The sequence below is a fragment of the Apteryx mantelli genome, chromosome 5 (genome assembly GCF_036417845.1).
Source record: "Apteryx mantelli isolate bAptMan1 chromosome 5, bAptMan1.hap1, whole genome shotgun sequence".
NCBI classification, from domain to species: Eukaryota; Metazoa; Chordata; class Aves; order Apterygiformes; family Apterygidae; genus Apteryx; species Apteryx mantelli.
Genome location: NC_089982.1, coordinates 80,146,878 through 80,163,385, shown reverse-complemented (window position 1 = coordinate 80,163,385; position 16,508 = coordinate 80,146,878). Strand labels below are relative to the sequence as shown.

Genomic DNA, 16,508 nt, shown 5'->3' with positions numbered 1-16,508 from the left:
AGACCACCTAGAACGTTTATCTCCAGGTTCACTTTCCACCATTCTGAATTGCAATTTTTTGTCTTGCTTTTTAAAGCATGTAGGGATGAAGGACATCTTAAACAGCAGCACAGCAAAGGCCAAAACAGCCGCTAGCTGAACTCCAATCTGCCTTAAAAACAGTTCTGCCTGCGTTCAAAGAAACAAGCTCCCTCAAGATAGGGAATATAATTACGTCCTGCTGCACACTTCCATCATCACAAAAGCAAATAACACAATGGACACTTCGCATGTTGGACTTCGGCAAAAGACGTTTATTATTATTGTCATGTTGCTGCGGTACCTCCTCTGCTCTGCCCACAGTGGTGGCATAAAAGCTGTTACCATATTGTAGCTGATGATGCCGGTGTACAAATCAAAATCCATCTTAATTTCAAACTCCATTAGAAACACAGGAAAAAAGATCAACATTCACGAAATGTAAAGGGAAAAATGGTACGGAAAGAATTTTTTTTTTATTATTTTTCAAGCTTCCAAGACGGTATTACAAACAACAGAGAGCAAAGTAAAGCTAGAAATGAAATACTTGACAGCATCTGTTTAAAAATTACAGCTAAGAAACCTAATAAAAGTTGAATAAACAGTTACTAGAAATAAAAATTTTTACACATATGATATTTGTCTGGGATTTTTATTTCTTTAAAATAATTCATACAAATGGTTACAGTCACAAACATGATTTTAACCAAAAATATTGCTAGCCTACCACATTACCAGGAAGGAATCAATGTAGGCAATGAAATGCTGCTACTTTTCAGTAGTCTAGTGCCTTTTTCGCATACCACCAATAATATATACTTTAACTGGTGACAAAAAGCACAATGCTCGTTTATACAAAACCTTTTTTTCCTCAAAATCTCTTTGCAAGGTTGTCTTCATTTTGAAATAAGGGAATTCATGCCAAAATCAGGAGAAACTGCTTTTCTTTTGTTTACTAAATTATTCTAAAAAATAAGACAAGCAGGTAGAAAAAACAATGCACTGTGTGGCGTAGAAAGAAAAATGGGAAAAATTCATTGTCCTGAGAAGTTTGCCAACTGCCTCATTTTTGGGCATGTTTTAAAATATAAAAGAAAGGATTTTTAATCTCAAAATTGGTTTGCTGAATGCCTCCCTTATGTTTTTCCTTGTTGACAGCTAAGCAAACAAACCCTTTTTAATGTTCTAAAAACTGTACACAGACAAGTACATTCATGATATAATTAACTACTAACTTCTCTTGCTTAACAAAGAACCCATAGGACACAGAAACAGTGAATCAGTCCACTGGACAGGGACAAACTACAATTTATACGGAGGAAAAAATGTTTCCAAATCTTCTTTTTGTCTCCCACCTTTTCCTTTTATATTGTATATTGGACCAGTTTCTAAAACAATAGTCGTCTCCTCCTGTAAGTTCATGGTTTTGCCTTTAATCAAAATCCAGGGTTTTGTTTTGTGTTTTTTTTCCACACGCTGAAGTTGAGATCTCCAATGCTGGGAATGCTGTTTTCTTAGGCTACAATTGGTCGCTTGGGTGGTCTCTATCAGCTTCTGGTTTGACAGTTTGGCCAGGGGAAGGAGCATGGGGCGGGTGGGCTACAGCAGGGAGGCCGTGTGATAAAGACATTGGGTTGGGGACTATTCCTTCTACTGCTGTAGGTATGCCAGTTGGAGCCACACTTACAACACCTGGGGGATACCTGCTGAGAGAAGGAAATAAGAACATGTGTTAAAACCAGGAGATGGCTGACAGGAAAGCCCGCCTTGCTTCCGAGAACTACAGAGATGTCTGTTTTATTTTCAGACCAGATGTGTTAGTATGGCTCAAGATGAGATACCATATGCAGATGCTGTTAAATAAAGCAATAGATGCTGTATTTTATCCAAATGAGAAATAAAGATTTGCTAGCTTTTTCAGATTTAATAGCACAAGTGACAACACCACAACAGAAACAACCTGGAAGTGCTGCTCCTCTCTGAAAGTACGATCCTGAACTACCTCGACAAGAAGTAATTCAGGTTAGGTGTGCACAAGAAGTATCTATCCTCCATGATTTTTCCTCATTTTACCCTTTGGGGATTTTTTTTTTCCCTCCTTCTTTCTCATGTGGAAATTTTGTGCTGGTTTGCAAAAAATATTTCTTTAAAATAATCTTGCAGTTGTAGTCCCCTAGGAGAGCAACCACATCCACACACTCTTAAGATGACAAATTCAAGCCTATTACACCTGAGTAGTTTTTTCCACTCCAAAATTGCCACAGTACTTGTCTGAAAGAGGATCAGTATTTGTTACACAGAGAACAAATGCTTTAGGCAGACTGCTAGAAAAAGATACAAACTCAAGCAACTGTGCACGGTTTTAAAGATTTGTTACTCTTCCCAGATGAACGCCAAAGCCTAAATATTTTAGGAATTTAGCTAAAAAATCACCCTGTGATTCAACTTGATTTTATGATGGCTCTGATATTTACCAGGATAAAAAACCTTGCAAATCTATTGTTTGCAGTCCCCAAGTTCAGATGAGATTGATGAACACTGGTATTTCATGGTGCTGATATATATAAACAACAGCTACACATGAATGCTTTTACAAAAATATGCTTTCTCTTTAGCCAAGTACCTCAGTACTGATTTGCAAGTGATCTCATACTGGCCATCTGCATCGACCCTCTGGTCCCCTGCCCCATGCCATCGCAGAGCTGCATACTCATCCTTTGTTCTCTTCTGCTGCATTCTCCTTACTCAAGTGCCTTAGCGAGAGAGTTACCCGTTTTATAAGTCTGAACACACATGACTACTACTTACTCACTGTGGCGTTTGCTACCCTATTATTTATTTAAAATTAAATGGGAGGAACCACACTTGTAGTCTAGTCAAGCTTTTTCAAGTGTCACAATATTCGGCAGCTGATTTTCTGGTCACCAGTGTCTCCCACACTGAATGCCTCAGGGAATTTCACACCATTTCAATAGCAGCTTTTCTAAAATAATGTACGTTTGCGTTGCTCATCCTAAGTTCCCTCAAGCAGCTAGAAAATCAGGGTAGAATTTATCTAGAACAGCAAGGAAACTCACAGGAAGAAAAGCAGCTTCCACCACAGAAGCATCACAGGAATTGCCTTTCACAAACACCCTGCCATCATGGCTATCTGATACGACACAACGAAGATGAAGACACTGTACATCCTGGAAAAGATTCCTACAGATCATAACACTGACTGCAATTTGGGATGAATAACCAATGTGCGAAAGACCACACGATCCGTAGGGCAAAAAGCTTCATTCCCAGGGTACAACCCAAGGAACTCTGCACATATTTATGGCGTTTCTTACGCTAATTTCTTCTCCAGAGAAGTGCCTTAAAATTAATTTGCAGTTGCTAATGGAATTAGTTGCTTGTTTCAGTACTTCAATTTGAATCTTATTAATCAAATTTGCTTTAATTCCTATGAATACTGTCCGACTGGGTATTGTTATATTTATTCAAATCTGATTTTCAAATGGCTTATCTATTACCCTGGGTATTTGGTGGGGGAAAAAAACAAAAAACAGGAAATGACTAAAACTTCCGTTTAAAAGATGAGCCTCTTGCACATAGCAACTGTTTCTAACAAGGAATCTCTAGTTTCTAACGACATCATCCCCACGCATCAAAATACTTGAGCTAGCACAAATCAAGGAGATACCAAATTCTACAACCGTGTTTCCCCCATGAAGAAATTCAGAGCCTCCCCTTTTGAAAACGGCTGATCCTAGGTCAGGGGCATTAACAGTTATCTTATAGGCAGAGTAAGCAGTTCAGACTAAACACCTGTAATTCTGATTTGACTCTAGGCACTCTCTCTGTATATATAGAATAATCCTCTTGGACATTAGGTTGTAACTTTTCTAACTGGGATTTTGTCCACCAGCACCTCTCCTCAGAAATACGCTTCCTAAAGACCTCTGGTAACATCCAGAAGCCCTACAATTGTTTTGGTTGTCCTAAAGCTACAGAGTTACAATAGCCAAAATAGTGATAACATACCCCTCTACAGAAGCTGCATTTTGCTTGACAACTCTCATCTCCTAACCCTATTTTGCCATGCTCTTTTGATATTTCTGCCCACTTTTAATTTAATCATCTGTGTTGTTCAAACCTCTGTTATCTCTGAAAGGAGGGCACATAAATTCAGCAGCCTCTACATGGGCATTTCTATCCTACGTAACTTTCCTTTATGTTGCTATTTATTTCTTCTCCTATTCTTAATCAGCAAATATATTTCCTCCAGCACTTCATAAAGCTGCTCTCAATCTTCCACCTCTGGGAGCAGTCAAAACACCTGCCAGATAAAATGTCCATTTAATTAAACTTTTGCAAAAGCAAAAGCGAGAGATCAGCTACATCTCCTCTGCTACTTCATACTCTTCCTTCCCCTTTCCCCATTTAGTATCACTTTATAAAGAAAATTACAGTAGCCCTCTTAACTGGGACTTAAAAGCAACTTTAATTTCCACGTTAGTCTCCCACATTATTATTTTATTTATACTACAGAAGCACTTTGAACTCACTATGTTTGGCACTGCACACGAAACTGAGTCTGTCTCAAAGAGTTTACAATTTAAACAAGTGCTGCATCTTAGGTACCAGGAGGAGTCTGAAAATCACTGATAAAGTACCTTAATATGAAATAATTTGTGAATGGTTACCATTATCTGACTACGTGGATTCTACTCTCATCCAAGTACCTCTTAGGTACCTGGATACTCTCATCTTGTACCTGCTAGAAGGCAGAAAGATGTGTCAACATTTCTATAAATTGCATAATCACTGTTTACCAGCTGTCAAATGTCACTGTGCCTATGTACCAGCCTCCCCTGCACTCTGTGACATAGGAAATGGCAGGGTGTTTACTTAACAAGCAGCTCAGGAGCAAGTACACAGTAATAACACATAAGCAGCATATGCATTGCTGCTTCACCAAGACCATTACATATAGTTCCTTCTCAGCAATATCATTAATCTTTACTCAAGGGATCCATCCTGTTTGCTTGACCTTTTCTGTTGATACGGTGTCTTGCATTTTGCATAGTAAATGGTTTTGTTTTCCACAGAACACAATGATATTCAGACGATCTGGATTATAGCTGCTGATGAATGCTCAGTGTTCTTTGCTTGTGATAACATCTGATAATTTAGGCGTTCTGTCCTTTATTAAAATTCAAGTAAATGATATATACAGAATTGTTAGTTTTAGTTCACCAAAAGAGCTATTTGCATTTTTTAACATATAAACTATTATCCCAGGTCTTATCTCCTAACACAATTACATGAAGATGATACAGCTATTAGCACATCTGAAACACTGCACTTCCTGTGAAAGAGTCCAGAACGCAACTAGTTGAATATAATCTTGTAATGCAAAGAGAAGACAGACAAATTTGTTTTGAAAAATCAATTCAAGTTCTGTAGTTAAGACAGAACGGAATTTAGCACATGCAAACACTGCTTCTGAAATTGATTCCTTCATAAAGTCTATGCTTCAAGTTCCATACATTTTATATTGCACAGAAGTAACAACCGCTCTTACCAGCGCTCAAACACTATTTTATTACCCCTCAGAAAAGAAGCTTTTTATGTTTGTGGTATGATTCTACATTCTCTTTTGAAATTGCCCCACTGAGTTTTATTTTGCTTTTGAAAAAAGTTGTGAAGTCAAAACTTAACTTGTGATTAATTTTCTCTATTGAAAAGATGACTGAAACAATGTCTAAGAAGGCATTTAGTTCCATGCTCCTGTTGCTCAAATTAAATATGAAAGGTCTTTGGCTTGTAATTAAACATTAACTCCCAAAATGTTCCTAAGTTAAAATCCATTTTGAGTTGAGAGACTGGCTTCTGCCAGACTTGTGACCCCAAAAATGAGAACAAACAACTGAATTTTATATTTGGGCAAGCAACCCTGCTCTCAACTGCCATGGCACAGCTGTAGTTATTACCCCCAGCTCAGAAACACCTGCCATTGTAAGTCTCAACAGTATTCAGCTACACCCTCAGTGGTCCAAACTCAAGTCAATGAAACTACATGATGTGTGGAAAAGAGTATGTGTTTGAACTTTCCATTTAAGCAAGCAAAAACAGCCTTCTTGATACTTAGGGCTATTGATACTTTTTCCATAAATAAACATCTTGAGCTGATCTGAGATATATGTACGTTGATCAAATCAAAGTTGGGATTTTTCTTTAATGTGCTTACGGCTACTGATAAGGAGATTGTGGTGAAGGGTGGTGACCCTCCCCACTGTCGTCTCTCCATCGCTTTCTGACCAAAGTGTTGGAACTTTTTGTGACATTAGAGCTTTGCTTCACTTCCCAGCATAGCACAGCTGGGTTCTCATATGGAAGAATGCAGAAAGAATTCCCACAGCCATTAAAAGTATGGGATAGTCCTCCTACAGAAGGATGAAGATAAGAAAGATGTATGAAGAATGAGAATGGAAACATTAGGAGAAAAAAGTAAAAGAGAAATAGTGAAAGTAATGCACTGTCCCTTCCCTCAAGGCACTGCCTTTCAGCAGCAGCTTACAGCTTTCTCAGCCACTTTCATCCTACTTATGGAGGAAACTCCATACTGGAAGATAAAATTGCAGATGTTTTTCATAAATAAAAATAGTGTGAAGCTGACTATGAGGAAAAATGTACTGCTAGGAGAGCTGCTAGGAATAAAAGGACAGAGAAAGATTATCAAGCAAATAAAGTAATTAAGGAATATACATACTTGACCGGTCAGTGAAAAAGCTGACTCTGCTTTCACAGTTGATCAAGAATACATTAAGTCCCTCAAATGCTTTATAAGGAACATTCTAAAAATTATATGCAAAATTTAGAAAATACTACTTTAAATATATTTTCATGATCACCACAAGCTATTCCACCGTATTCATTACTAATTTTATGTTCTCTCATGTGTCTGAAGGCCACCAAAACACATAACAGTAGTTTATTATTACTGTAAGTCGTTCTGCAGGCAACTATCATTACCTTCAGCAAAAAGAACATAAACTTCCACTGCACTCACTGCAGATGACCAGCATGTTTTGTCGGAATATATAAAAAACATTGTTCAGGTATTACTATTACTAACCACAAAAAAAGATAAGGAAAGGAAACTTACTGACACACTGCGTGACTGATTTCAGAAAGCAGTGAAGTAAGATTTTTCTCATGAATGCAACAATTATAAAAGCAATGTACTTGGGGCCTAATCCAAAACCGGTTCATTTATTAACAGGAAGGTCTTTTCTTTATGCTGGAATACTTACCTCTGAATTAAGGAGATATTGCTTTTACATCTGCAGCATGCTTACCTGTACGCAGCACCATTAAGCTCTGGATGAACAACTGCGGGATCCATGCTGGCCCAATGCGTAGCTGCAGTCAAATGATCTTTGTTAACACAGTTTTTCAGACTGTCTGGAATACGACCTAGGATGAAGTGAGGGAAAGGGAGGGGAAATGCAAAAAAATTTCATATGCTATATGCTCTGAATGCATATGTATTAAAATAGTTATAAACATCTGCATATATAAACAGTACGTAAAATCACACTATAAGCTCATTTTTAGTCCTCACTGTTCCCCTTTTGTCTGGGACTTGGCTACTAATACTTAAAATGCTCTGCATAGTTTTTATTTCTCTGTCGCTCTAATTATCTTTTATAACCAGGATCTGAATAAAACCATAATCACTAAGATTCATCCTTTCCCAGAAGCTAAAGCTTGAATATACAGCATGGTTTCCACTCAAATTCAGTAACACAGACTCCTGCTCTCTAACTTCACTTTTCTCCTTTTTCCCCCATGTATAATAGTAATAATAACAATGATAATAAAAAATCTGTGGAAAATCTGGGATAACATGAGTATGACTGAGATTTTTTTCCTGCCCTCCTGATCTTACACTTCTTTATCTCAACTGCTCTTTAAATTTATTTACTATAATGTATAAATCCTCAACCATTTCCTTCTTTTCTAAGCAAAAATGAAAATACATCAGAAAACTTCCCTCTTCAGTTCTTCACTACCTTTACTTAATGTCATTCAACCCCTAAAGTACAATTTTAGTTTAAGGCACAGATACTGGAAAATCTGTCAACCCAATTCAAAACATACTGGACAAGCCTCTGTCTTCCATGAAACTATGTCCAGCCCTGTAAAAAATGACATGAACAGATATGATCCGTATTTCCTCTACGGCAACTGGAATATTTCTGCCTACCTCAATGGGAGATCAACTGGATCCTATGTTTTTTCTGACATTTGTTTTAATGCATTCTTTCTGAAATTTAATTTTAGTGTGCAAACACAGAGGTGGGAAGAGCCAAGTTTGAGTTAAGCTCCACTACTGTTGGCAATAATATCCCAGAAACCCTTTCAAAAACTGACCATGCTCCATCATTAAGGTATTTAATAGCTTTGTCTCCATTCTCCTCCTAGAAATTTGATTAAAAATTTGATTTCATTTGACTACTCTTTGCCCGCGCTTTCTGTTCATCAGCCTAGCTATGATGGGGTTGTAAAAAAAAAAAAAAAAAAAAAAAAAAGTGTCTTTTCACTGAATTGCTTTTTTCTAGTGGGATGCTATCAAATACTTGTGCCTCCATGGCTTGTGCTTAGGTCACCTGAACTTCTCACATCCTATGCAGAAAGGGCTTCTTAGTTCCAAAATCAGACAAGACAAGGTACATGCCCCAGTACCGGTGAATTCCCACTGCTCTCCTGATTGGAAACCATCTTATACTTTCTAGCCTTAATATATATCCATTTAATCCTCTGCCAAAATCGCCCTCTAATTTACATAGTACCTTTCTTTTTCTGGTGTTTATCCTCCTCAGGAATTTTTCGATTGCAATCATGTCTTCCTTCCTGCCCCTCTCAGTCTTCATTTTGCTAATCTCTGTAAGGAATGTTCTACTAGTCTCCTCTCATAAAATATTACTTTAATGTAAACATATTTCATAATGATCTTTTCACTTGCCATGTTCACCCTCCCTTTTCTTCTATCACTGTTTTCAGCGGTCATGTTTATTTAATATTTTGAATGTTCTGATATTTAATCTTCTCCTGTTTTCATTTTATACAGCAGAACCTCATTGGCATTTTTTTCCACAGCAAAACATCTTAACATCTTTATCTTCAGATGGTAGTCATATTACTCAAGCATGCATTCATTTATCGTGCACCTTTTTCCAATTAGCTTCTCCCTCTCCACCCCTTCTCTTTTCTGTTCCCCCTATGGTGTTCACAGATTCAGTTTCATCCCACACTTCCTCTATCTTTCCTACATTTGTTCCACTGCAATTCAACGTCTTTCTCACCTCCCTAATGTTGGCCTCAATTTGATCTTACACCAAACCATGTGCAAACACTGAAGTGATGACAGCTTTAATACAAATCAATGATTTAGAACTCCAATAGCACAATCGCCCACTTTAAGAAAACAGGTCCGTCTTCCCATGCACATGTGTGTGGGCTACTGCACAACACTTAACATAAAACTAGCTCCATGCAGCTGACTCTTACTCAGTTTTCAGATCTTAGGCTTTTAATGCTTACTTGCCCATCAATCATTGCCCAAGTAGGTACGGTACAGTGGCTTGTGCAATCTTTCCCAGAGCTATTTGGGAGCATTTAACAGTTATGCAACAACTTCATGAAGGTACTATTACAGTCCTTTGGGAGTATACCCACAAAAACCAGTTTCAGCTACGGGATGGTCAGATTCCTTAGGTTACCTCTAAAATGGAGAGAAATCGGCCTGTAAAGGGCAAATCAAATTTTAGAGGTGCCCTTAATCACCACCCAGACTTACAGAGCCATCTTCTTTCTGCACAGGCTATAAATGAAACTAAATTGTCTAGCCTCTCTAGGCAAAGGATTTGGGAAAGGCTACCGGTAGTGCTTTTTGTACAGCAGAGCAACGTGTTGGCACTGAACCACCCTCAAGGTGACACAGATGGCTCTGCATGTCTGTAAAGCATTCAGTCTATATTGCCAAGGGGAAAACAGCAAAGTCCTACTAAAGAGAGAACATTAGTGCTTAATGAGTCATTTTCCAGTATGAAAATTCTTCCTTTTATTTTAGGCTACAAGGGATTCAAACCAAAGCCAAATGGCCCACACTTCTCATTTTATTTATTAGCATTGCATGTTCAAGACATAACTGTTTTTTCTTTTGTAAACAGTTTACAATTATATGGCAGTTATACAACAAAGAGACTTCACCCTTTACAATGCCAGACTTCTTTAGCAATGCTTTAAAGAGAGAACCATCTTCTAAAATAGAGTAGCTCCCAACAAATACTGAAAACTTTGGTTTGAATTAAGAGTGAGTTGTGGCAATAAGAGCGCTACCAGGAACTATGTGAAATTTTAGGTAATGTTTTCTCCCTGAATATTACAGCCTTAAAACACTGAAATCCCAGTCCCTCTTCTAAGACAAATTTGAATGAACTCTGGAAAATAGAAAGGAGCTGAAATAAAGGAAAAAAATATAGGAAACAGCACTGCTTATGGTGAGTATGAGGGGGCATCTAGGAAAAGCTATAGAAGATACCAGCAGTTTCTGGCTCAACTGCAGTAAAACACATCAAAAGGATAGTATTTACAAGAAACAAAAAGGGAAGATTTTTTTTACACATCAGTGTATTTCTGTTATATAGAAAATACTTCTTTTCCACTAGCTGACTTTTCTTGATAACTGCAATGGACCCCCTAAATTATCTATTCCAGTGGTGGGAAAAGACTTATCAGGTATTTGCTAGTTTTGATATTGCAGTATTAGAAGTGGTAAACAAAACCTAAGTTTGGTCATTTTCAACATCTTCCAACAGTGAAGAATAAAAATGTTTATTAAAATGAAATAAGCAGTGAAGGAGGCAATAGTGTGTGTCAGTACCTGTGATCGCCCTTCGGATCTCTCGCGCTGCTTCCTCCCGCATCTCAATTGAGGCTTGTTCGCTATACCAGGCTGCATGTGGGGTACAGATCAGGTTTGGTGCATCCTTCAAGGGGCCCTGACTAAAGCTAAATGAAAATTTAAAACAAGATCAAATGACAAAAAATATTTGGGGGCAGAGGGATCCAGAGGGATTTGTACATACATTCAAATTAATTTCTTCAACAGAAAGGAACTGTACCAATATTCCTCATTGGATTTGTTTTTAATTGTCAGTTAATTTAATATACTACTCATGGCATAATAAAGTAACAATGATCTCTCATAGACTCGAAAGGTAGCACCTAAGTAAAGTAGCACTAGTAGCAACATTAGCTTCTGTCCAATGCACTTTTTGCTAACTACAGCCACTGCCACTCCAGTTCTGGTGCAGAAATGCATAAAGCGAGACCCAAATCAATTCAGGATGCCACTTTATTTGGTCCATTACATCACAGTTTTATTTCATTAGCAAACAAATCTTGGCTTTCTAAAGAGTCACTGTCAAAGTGACATTTAGTTAAATAAAGAAAATGAGTTACAATTATTTCCCAGTAAGAAGCGTGTCCATGAGCACCCTCAACATTTTGTGATACCTAGTTATGTTTTCCTGTCATTTTTAACTAATTTTTCATTCCTGTTGCAGTACAGAAATTCCACAGAAATAAGGAAATTTACTTGATGGATTGATTTTCAGAGGAAGCAATAAATCTATGTGAAAGTGCTATCATACAAACAGAGTTAGGAAACTGAAAATAGTGGAAACTTACTCCTCCTACCTATTTTCGGTTTTAATAATCTTACAGTCAATTGCAACAACAAGGGAACAAATACATTAAGACAAAAACGTGCCTTCAGAGTTGGTAATAATTCATATTTCATCCCTAGTTCAATAAAAGTCAGAATATCTAGCACACTCTTGGATAAGGAGTTGCATGCTGCCTTCAGACAGACATGGAGCACTGCAGCCAAAGGAAATTGTGGCTGCAATCCTGCAACTGAATCTCTGCAGATGGCATCTTCATGCAGTAAATGGGGCTTCCTATAGGTACAAGGGTCTGCTCGTGGAGAGCTCAACTGGGAAGCAGGTATGTAGCTGAAAGCCCCCTGAGCTGCTGAGACTCCAGCTTTGCCCAGCTCTACTGCACTGTAATGGCTACATTTAAAAGTAAACAAATGCAGGATCAGTGTAAATAATATTAAATATTGGCATTGTGTCTCCATAGACAAAAAAATTCCACCTCCAAGGATACTACTGCTGTTTTTTAAAGCTTTTATTTCCCCCTGTCTCAGCTGATACAAGAGACTTCCTTCTCTTTAGAGTCTTTTCAACCTACCCCAAAGTACTAAATCTGTTCCTCTTCAAAAGCTATGTGGGTTGTTCCAGTTAAAATTAAGACTTCTCCCTGCCCAGACTAAAAAACTGGGAAAGGCTTGTCACATACAAGCACGAAGCTACAGCAGTCTATTCTGACAGCTCTAGCTAAGAAGGCAGGGCCAAGGCTCAAGGACACATCAGAGAGGCCTATTTCTGATAGGAGTGTTTATATCATAATACCAATGCCACTTTGGGAATGGGATATTATTGCCTTAAACTGAACTTCCCGGTGGCATTCAGAAAACTCAGGCTACCAGCTCTGCTAATGACAGCAGAGTTATTACTCTCCAGATGAAGAGAAAGGGTGAAACAAAACAAAACCTGAACTCTGGTCACCTTCCTTATCTTTACGTATTTTGCAACTTGGTACATTTGTGGCTTTCCTGCAGAGGGTATCTGGGTGGAAAGTATGTCTTGTTCTTGCAGAAAGGTGTCAAAAAGCAGTTGTTTCTTGCACCAGTTCTGGGCCTTTCACCTTCTGGACGAGTCTGTTCAGACATGAACATTAGTTGCATCCAGAGTTTTGTCAATGACAAAGAGCACTCCTCTCAAAGCCGTGTGACACAAAGCCATGCCCACGATTTGAACCTGTGTCCCTGATATTTCTGCTGATTAAGCCCATTAGATTTTGATTTTATTTTTAAAAGGAATTAAATCTTGGATGTCACTTTTTTCACTTCTGACCACATGAACAAGCTTCATCTACATTTGCATTAGTCCAGTGCTGCACAGATTCATGTTGCTTTACTAAGGAGTATTTAGCTACCAAAGGACGGGAAAGCTTATTTTCTTGTTGCTGTTGATTGCATCATGCACTACGACTTAAAACTAAGAAAGTGAACAAAATAAAAATAAAATAAAGGAAAAGCACCTGAATGGTTCTGACTCATGTACATCTAAGGCTGCCCCTCGTATCCTTCCTTCCTTCAGGGCCTGTGCAAGTGCTTTTTCGTCTACTAACCCACCTCGAGCTGTGTTGACCAGGAAAGCCCCTTGTCTCATCTAGGGAAAGTTAAAAACAAGAATGATGAAATAAAAATAAATGAAATAAAATCGTTGTGGCATTATCTTTTACTCAAAAGAAGCATCCATTACAACAAAGGCTATTCAGCTGATTTAACCTGTAACAGTTGTCTTCCCTTTCCATCGGAAAGTACCACAAAATGCGATGCTTCTAACATAAAATGCTATTTCACAGCACTTAATAACCTTTAGTTTCTTGTAAGCAGTGTCTTTTAATAGAAGCGTTGTTTCATATATTGTGCAGAGACATGATCAAAAGATACAAATGTGCATATGAAACTGACAAATCATTTTACGCCTTTTTATTTCACTGTGAAATTGCATGAGACAGAAACTACAGTACATTCTGAAATTCATATTTTGTGGTTTAAAACTTTCACACAAATAAAAGCCTGCGTGAATTTTTCAGAAAAATCAATGCTTTTGGATTCCCAAACTCTCTTCCCTTTAGTTACCAAAATACAGTAGACCTATGTTTTATTTATTGCTGTTACTTCAGCTTCCTCCCTCCACGAGGAAGGCATGGAAATGAATTTGGTTGGGAATGCTGCGTGCCCTGGAGAGAAGCTGTGCTGTGCATTGTGCAGATTTGCATTGTAGAGAACACTGAGCGCAGAGAACTACAATATACCCTGATATATCCACAACATGAAAACAAAGTGGAGGTTTAAGTAAGAGAGATGGTACGGAAAAAAAAAAAAAAAATTTCTATATCCTACTTCCAGCCACTCTAATACTTCAGCATCTTTTACCAGGTGTCTCAAACACAGGTTCTGATCTCAGAGCATCTCTGCGGATGAAGGTAAGCACATGAAGAGCAGGAACCATGCTGAAGATGAGTGATAAAACTTCCAGTTTGAATTGATTCCATCTCTCACCGTAAGAACAAGAAAACCCCCAACATTTTAACACCAAACCAACTATTTACAACCTATATATCAAACCAAAGCTTGTCTAAAGGGGGTAGGATCCTTAATGTAAAACACTGATTTGGAATGCCAAGTTCATGAACAACAGGGAGGCTTGGAGATGTCAGCTAAGATTTTTTTTTTTTTTTTAATGTGAGATCATTGGAAATATCGAACCAGTAAGATGCACATGCTTGCAGTAAGGTTGTAAGGGAAAAAAAAAAAAAAAAGTATTTTACTGGTCAACTCACTAGCCTTCATCCAGCCCTGCCCCACTCCATCTGCGGAGACCTGGGCTCTCAGGGGAACATCTGTTGGTCTGTATAGCAAATCTAAGTGCACTTACAGCAGGAGAAGAACCAAGGGAACTTCTGTTAGTTTGGGGTAATTATCCTGAGAATTACAGCAGTGAGGTAACGGTGGCATGAGCTTAAGTTGGTCTGGCAACAACAAGGGGTTCCTGATGGGAACCAAGAAGATGGAAACCATCACTGTACTTGAACTATGTAAGTTAGCTGTGATAACTCGATTAAAACTAGCCCAGGAGGGCTCACCCAAGCAGCAATCACACCTGCTACACAGACGTGCCATAAAGGCACTTTCTATTTCTGTGCTTTTGCAAACAGAAGGGATAATTTGATGTTTAAGTATAGCCTAGTCTATTTATATGCACTTTGAAGACCTTGAAATTTGTAATCAAAGTGAACTCTACTGAAATCTTCTGTCTATCCGTAATAACTTTGCTTGAGTTTTCATCTTCAGGACTATTTACAAAACTCTAAAGCTAATACTACGACAAGCCCAAATCAAACAGAACATGGACGCATAAAAGCATTGTAATGGGAATGAATTACGTGAGTCACAATAAACTACAAGGGTGGATGCAGTTGAAGATGACCTTTTAAAACGGTAGAAGCTTGAAAGAGAATGTCACAGCTAAAACTGCTGACCGCTGTTACAATTCACCTACATTAAACCTGTGGAACTGCTTTAGAAACGTACTGTGTTTAATTGCAGCGTTTTCTTCTCAATTCTGTAAAACTAAAAATGACCTCAGCTTCTCTTAAGAGCACTTGATTATCATGGGTTCAATAATCACAAGCTTGAAATAACACTCTGAGCCACCCTGGGACTACAAGGCCAAACATGATGGCTAGGCAGAATGCTGACTAATACAAAGGAAAAGCCACTGAAAGAGAAGACTGACATCAAAGTCTCAAATAAATTTTAAGGTTATGTAATTTCAGGTTCTAAACAAAAGTCAGGATGAGACTTTAGTGAAATGAGATGCACCATACTCCTCTGCGCTTAGTTTAAAAACTGGTTATTACATGAACATGCAATACTGGGCAAAAGTGGCATGCAATGCTCTCTAAAAATTTTAAGTCAACTATGGCATCTGTCAGCCTATTCTGCTCTTTTCTCTACATATTCAGAAGATCTGGTCTGTGCAAATTAATCAATCAGGAGCAATCATAGCAATATGCTTTTAAGTTCAGATTTTATTTGAGTTTTGCTTTAGATGGCATCACTCCGTTTTAATTCTTTTGTTTGTCCAATGACTACACTGAGTACTATCCAAAGCTCATCCCATTTATCCACCTCCACTCAAAAACTTCCTATGAAACACTGCCCAAGTTTCACTGTCCACTGTAATGACTGAGCACTGCTAAGCCTCTAAAAGGTCCCCCTGAAATCAGTGCAATTCTATTTGGGTTCAGATGATGGCTTTTTTAAAGCTTCTTAATTTTTAAGAGTTTTAAATCCCAAACTCTGGTTTTACATTGGGATTGGTCTGCAAAATCCTAAACTCTCAAATCAAGACATGTATTATATCATTAGCTTTCTGCCATAATCCTACATGAATGTGGAACACGTTCAGTAATTACTTCAGTTCTACTAAAGTTCAAGAGTAGTAGGTGCAAACTATTTCTCAGAAGCCAACCAATGATTTTACGCCAAAAGAGTACTACTGTCATTGTTACCAGCAAATATGTATACATGTATAAAGAACACCAAAATGTAAAATCAATTATTTATTATATCATTAGAATTTCTTTCCTGTGCAAATCTACATTCTTACATTTCAAAGATAGATTTCTTAGTTATCTACATTGAGGTTTGAAATTAGAATCTAGATATTTAATGAAAAAATCTTACTATTGAATTAGTCAAAACCAGAACAGTTACTACATGTCTAGAT

At 37.8% G+C, this 16,508-nt stretch overlaps 1 protein-coding gene across 10 annotated transcripts in view; it reads right to left on the bottom strand.

Moving 5' to 3' along the window:
- Positions 1-460: 460 nt before the first annotated feature.
- Positions 461-16,508, bottom strand: part of CTBP1 (C-terminal binding protein 1) — a 254,305-nt gene continuing 238,257 nt past the window's right edge. For 7 of the 10 annotated variants that reach the window (XM_067298349.1, XM_067298348.1, XM_067298352.1 and 4 more), the window contains 4 exons: positions 13,246-13,376; positions 10,958-11,085; positions 7,368-7,485; positions 461-1,724 (listed from right to left, as the gene is read on the bottom strand). In XM_067298349.1, the coding sequence (XP_067154450.1) occupies positions 1,538-1,724; positions 7,368-7,485; positions 10,958-11,085; positions 13,246-13,376 (564 nt within the window). In that variant the 3' untranslated portion in view covers positions 461-1,537. Of the gene's footprint in view, positions 1,725-5,029; positions 5,210-7,367; positions 7,486-10,957; positions 11,086-13,245; positions 13,377-16,508 lie in introns of all 10 variants that reach the window. The other 3 variants (XR_010884474.1, XR_010884473.1, XM_067298350.1) reach the window with 3 other exon arrangements.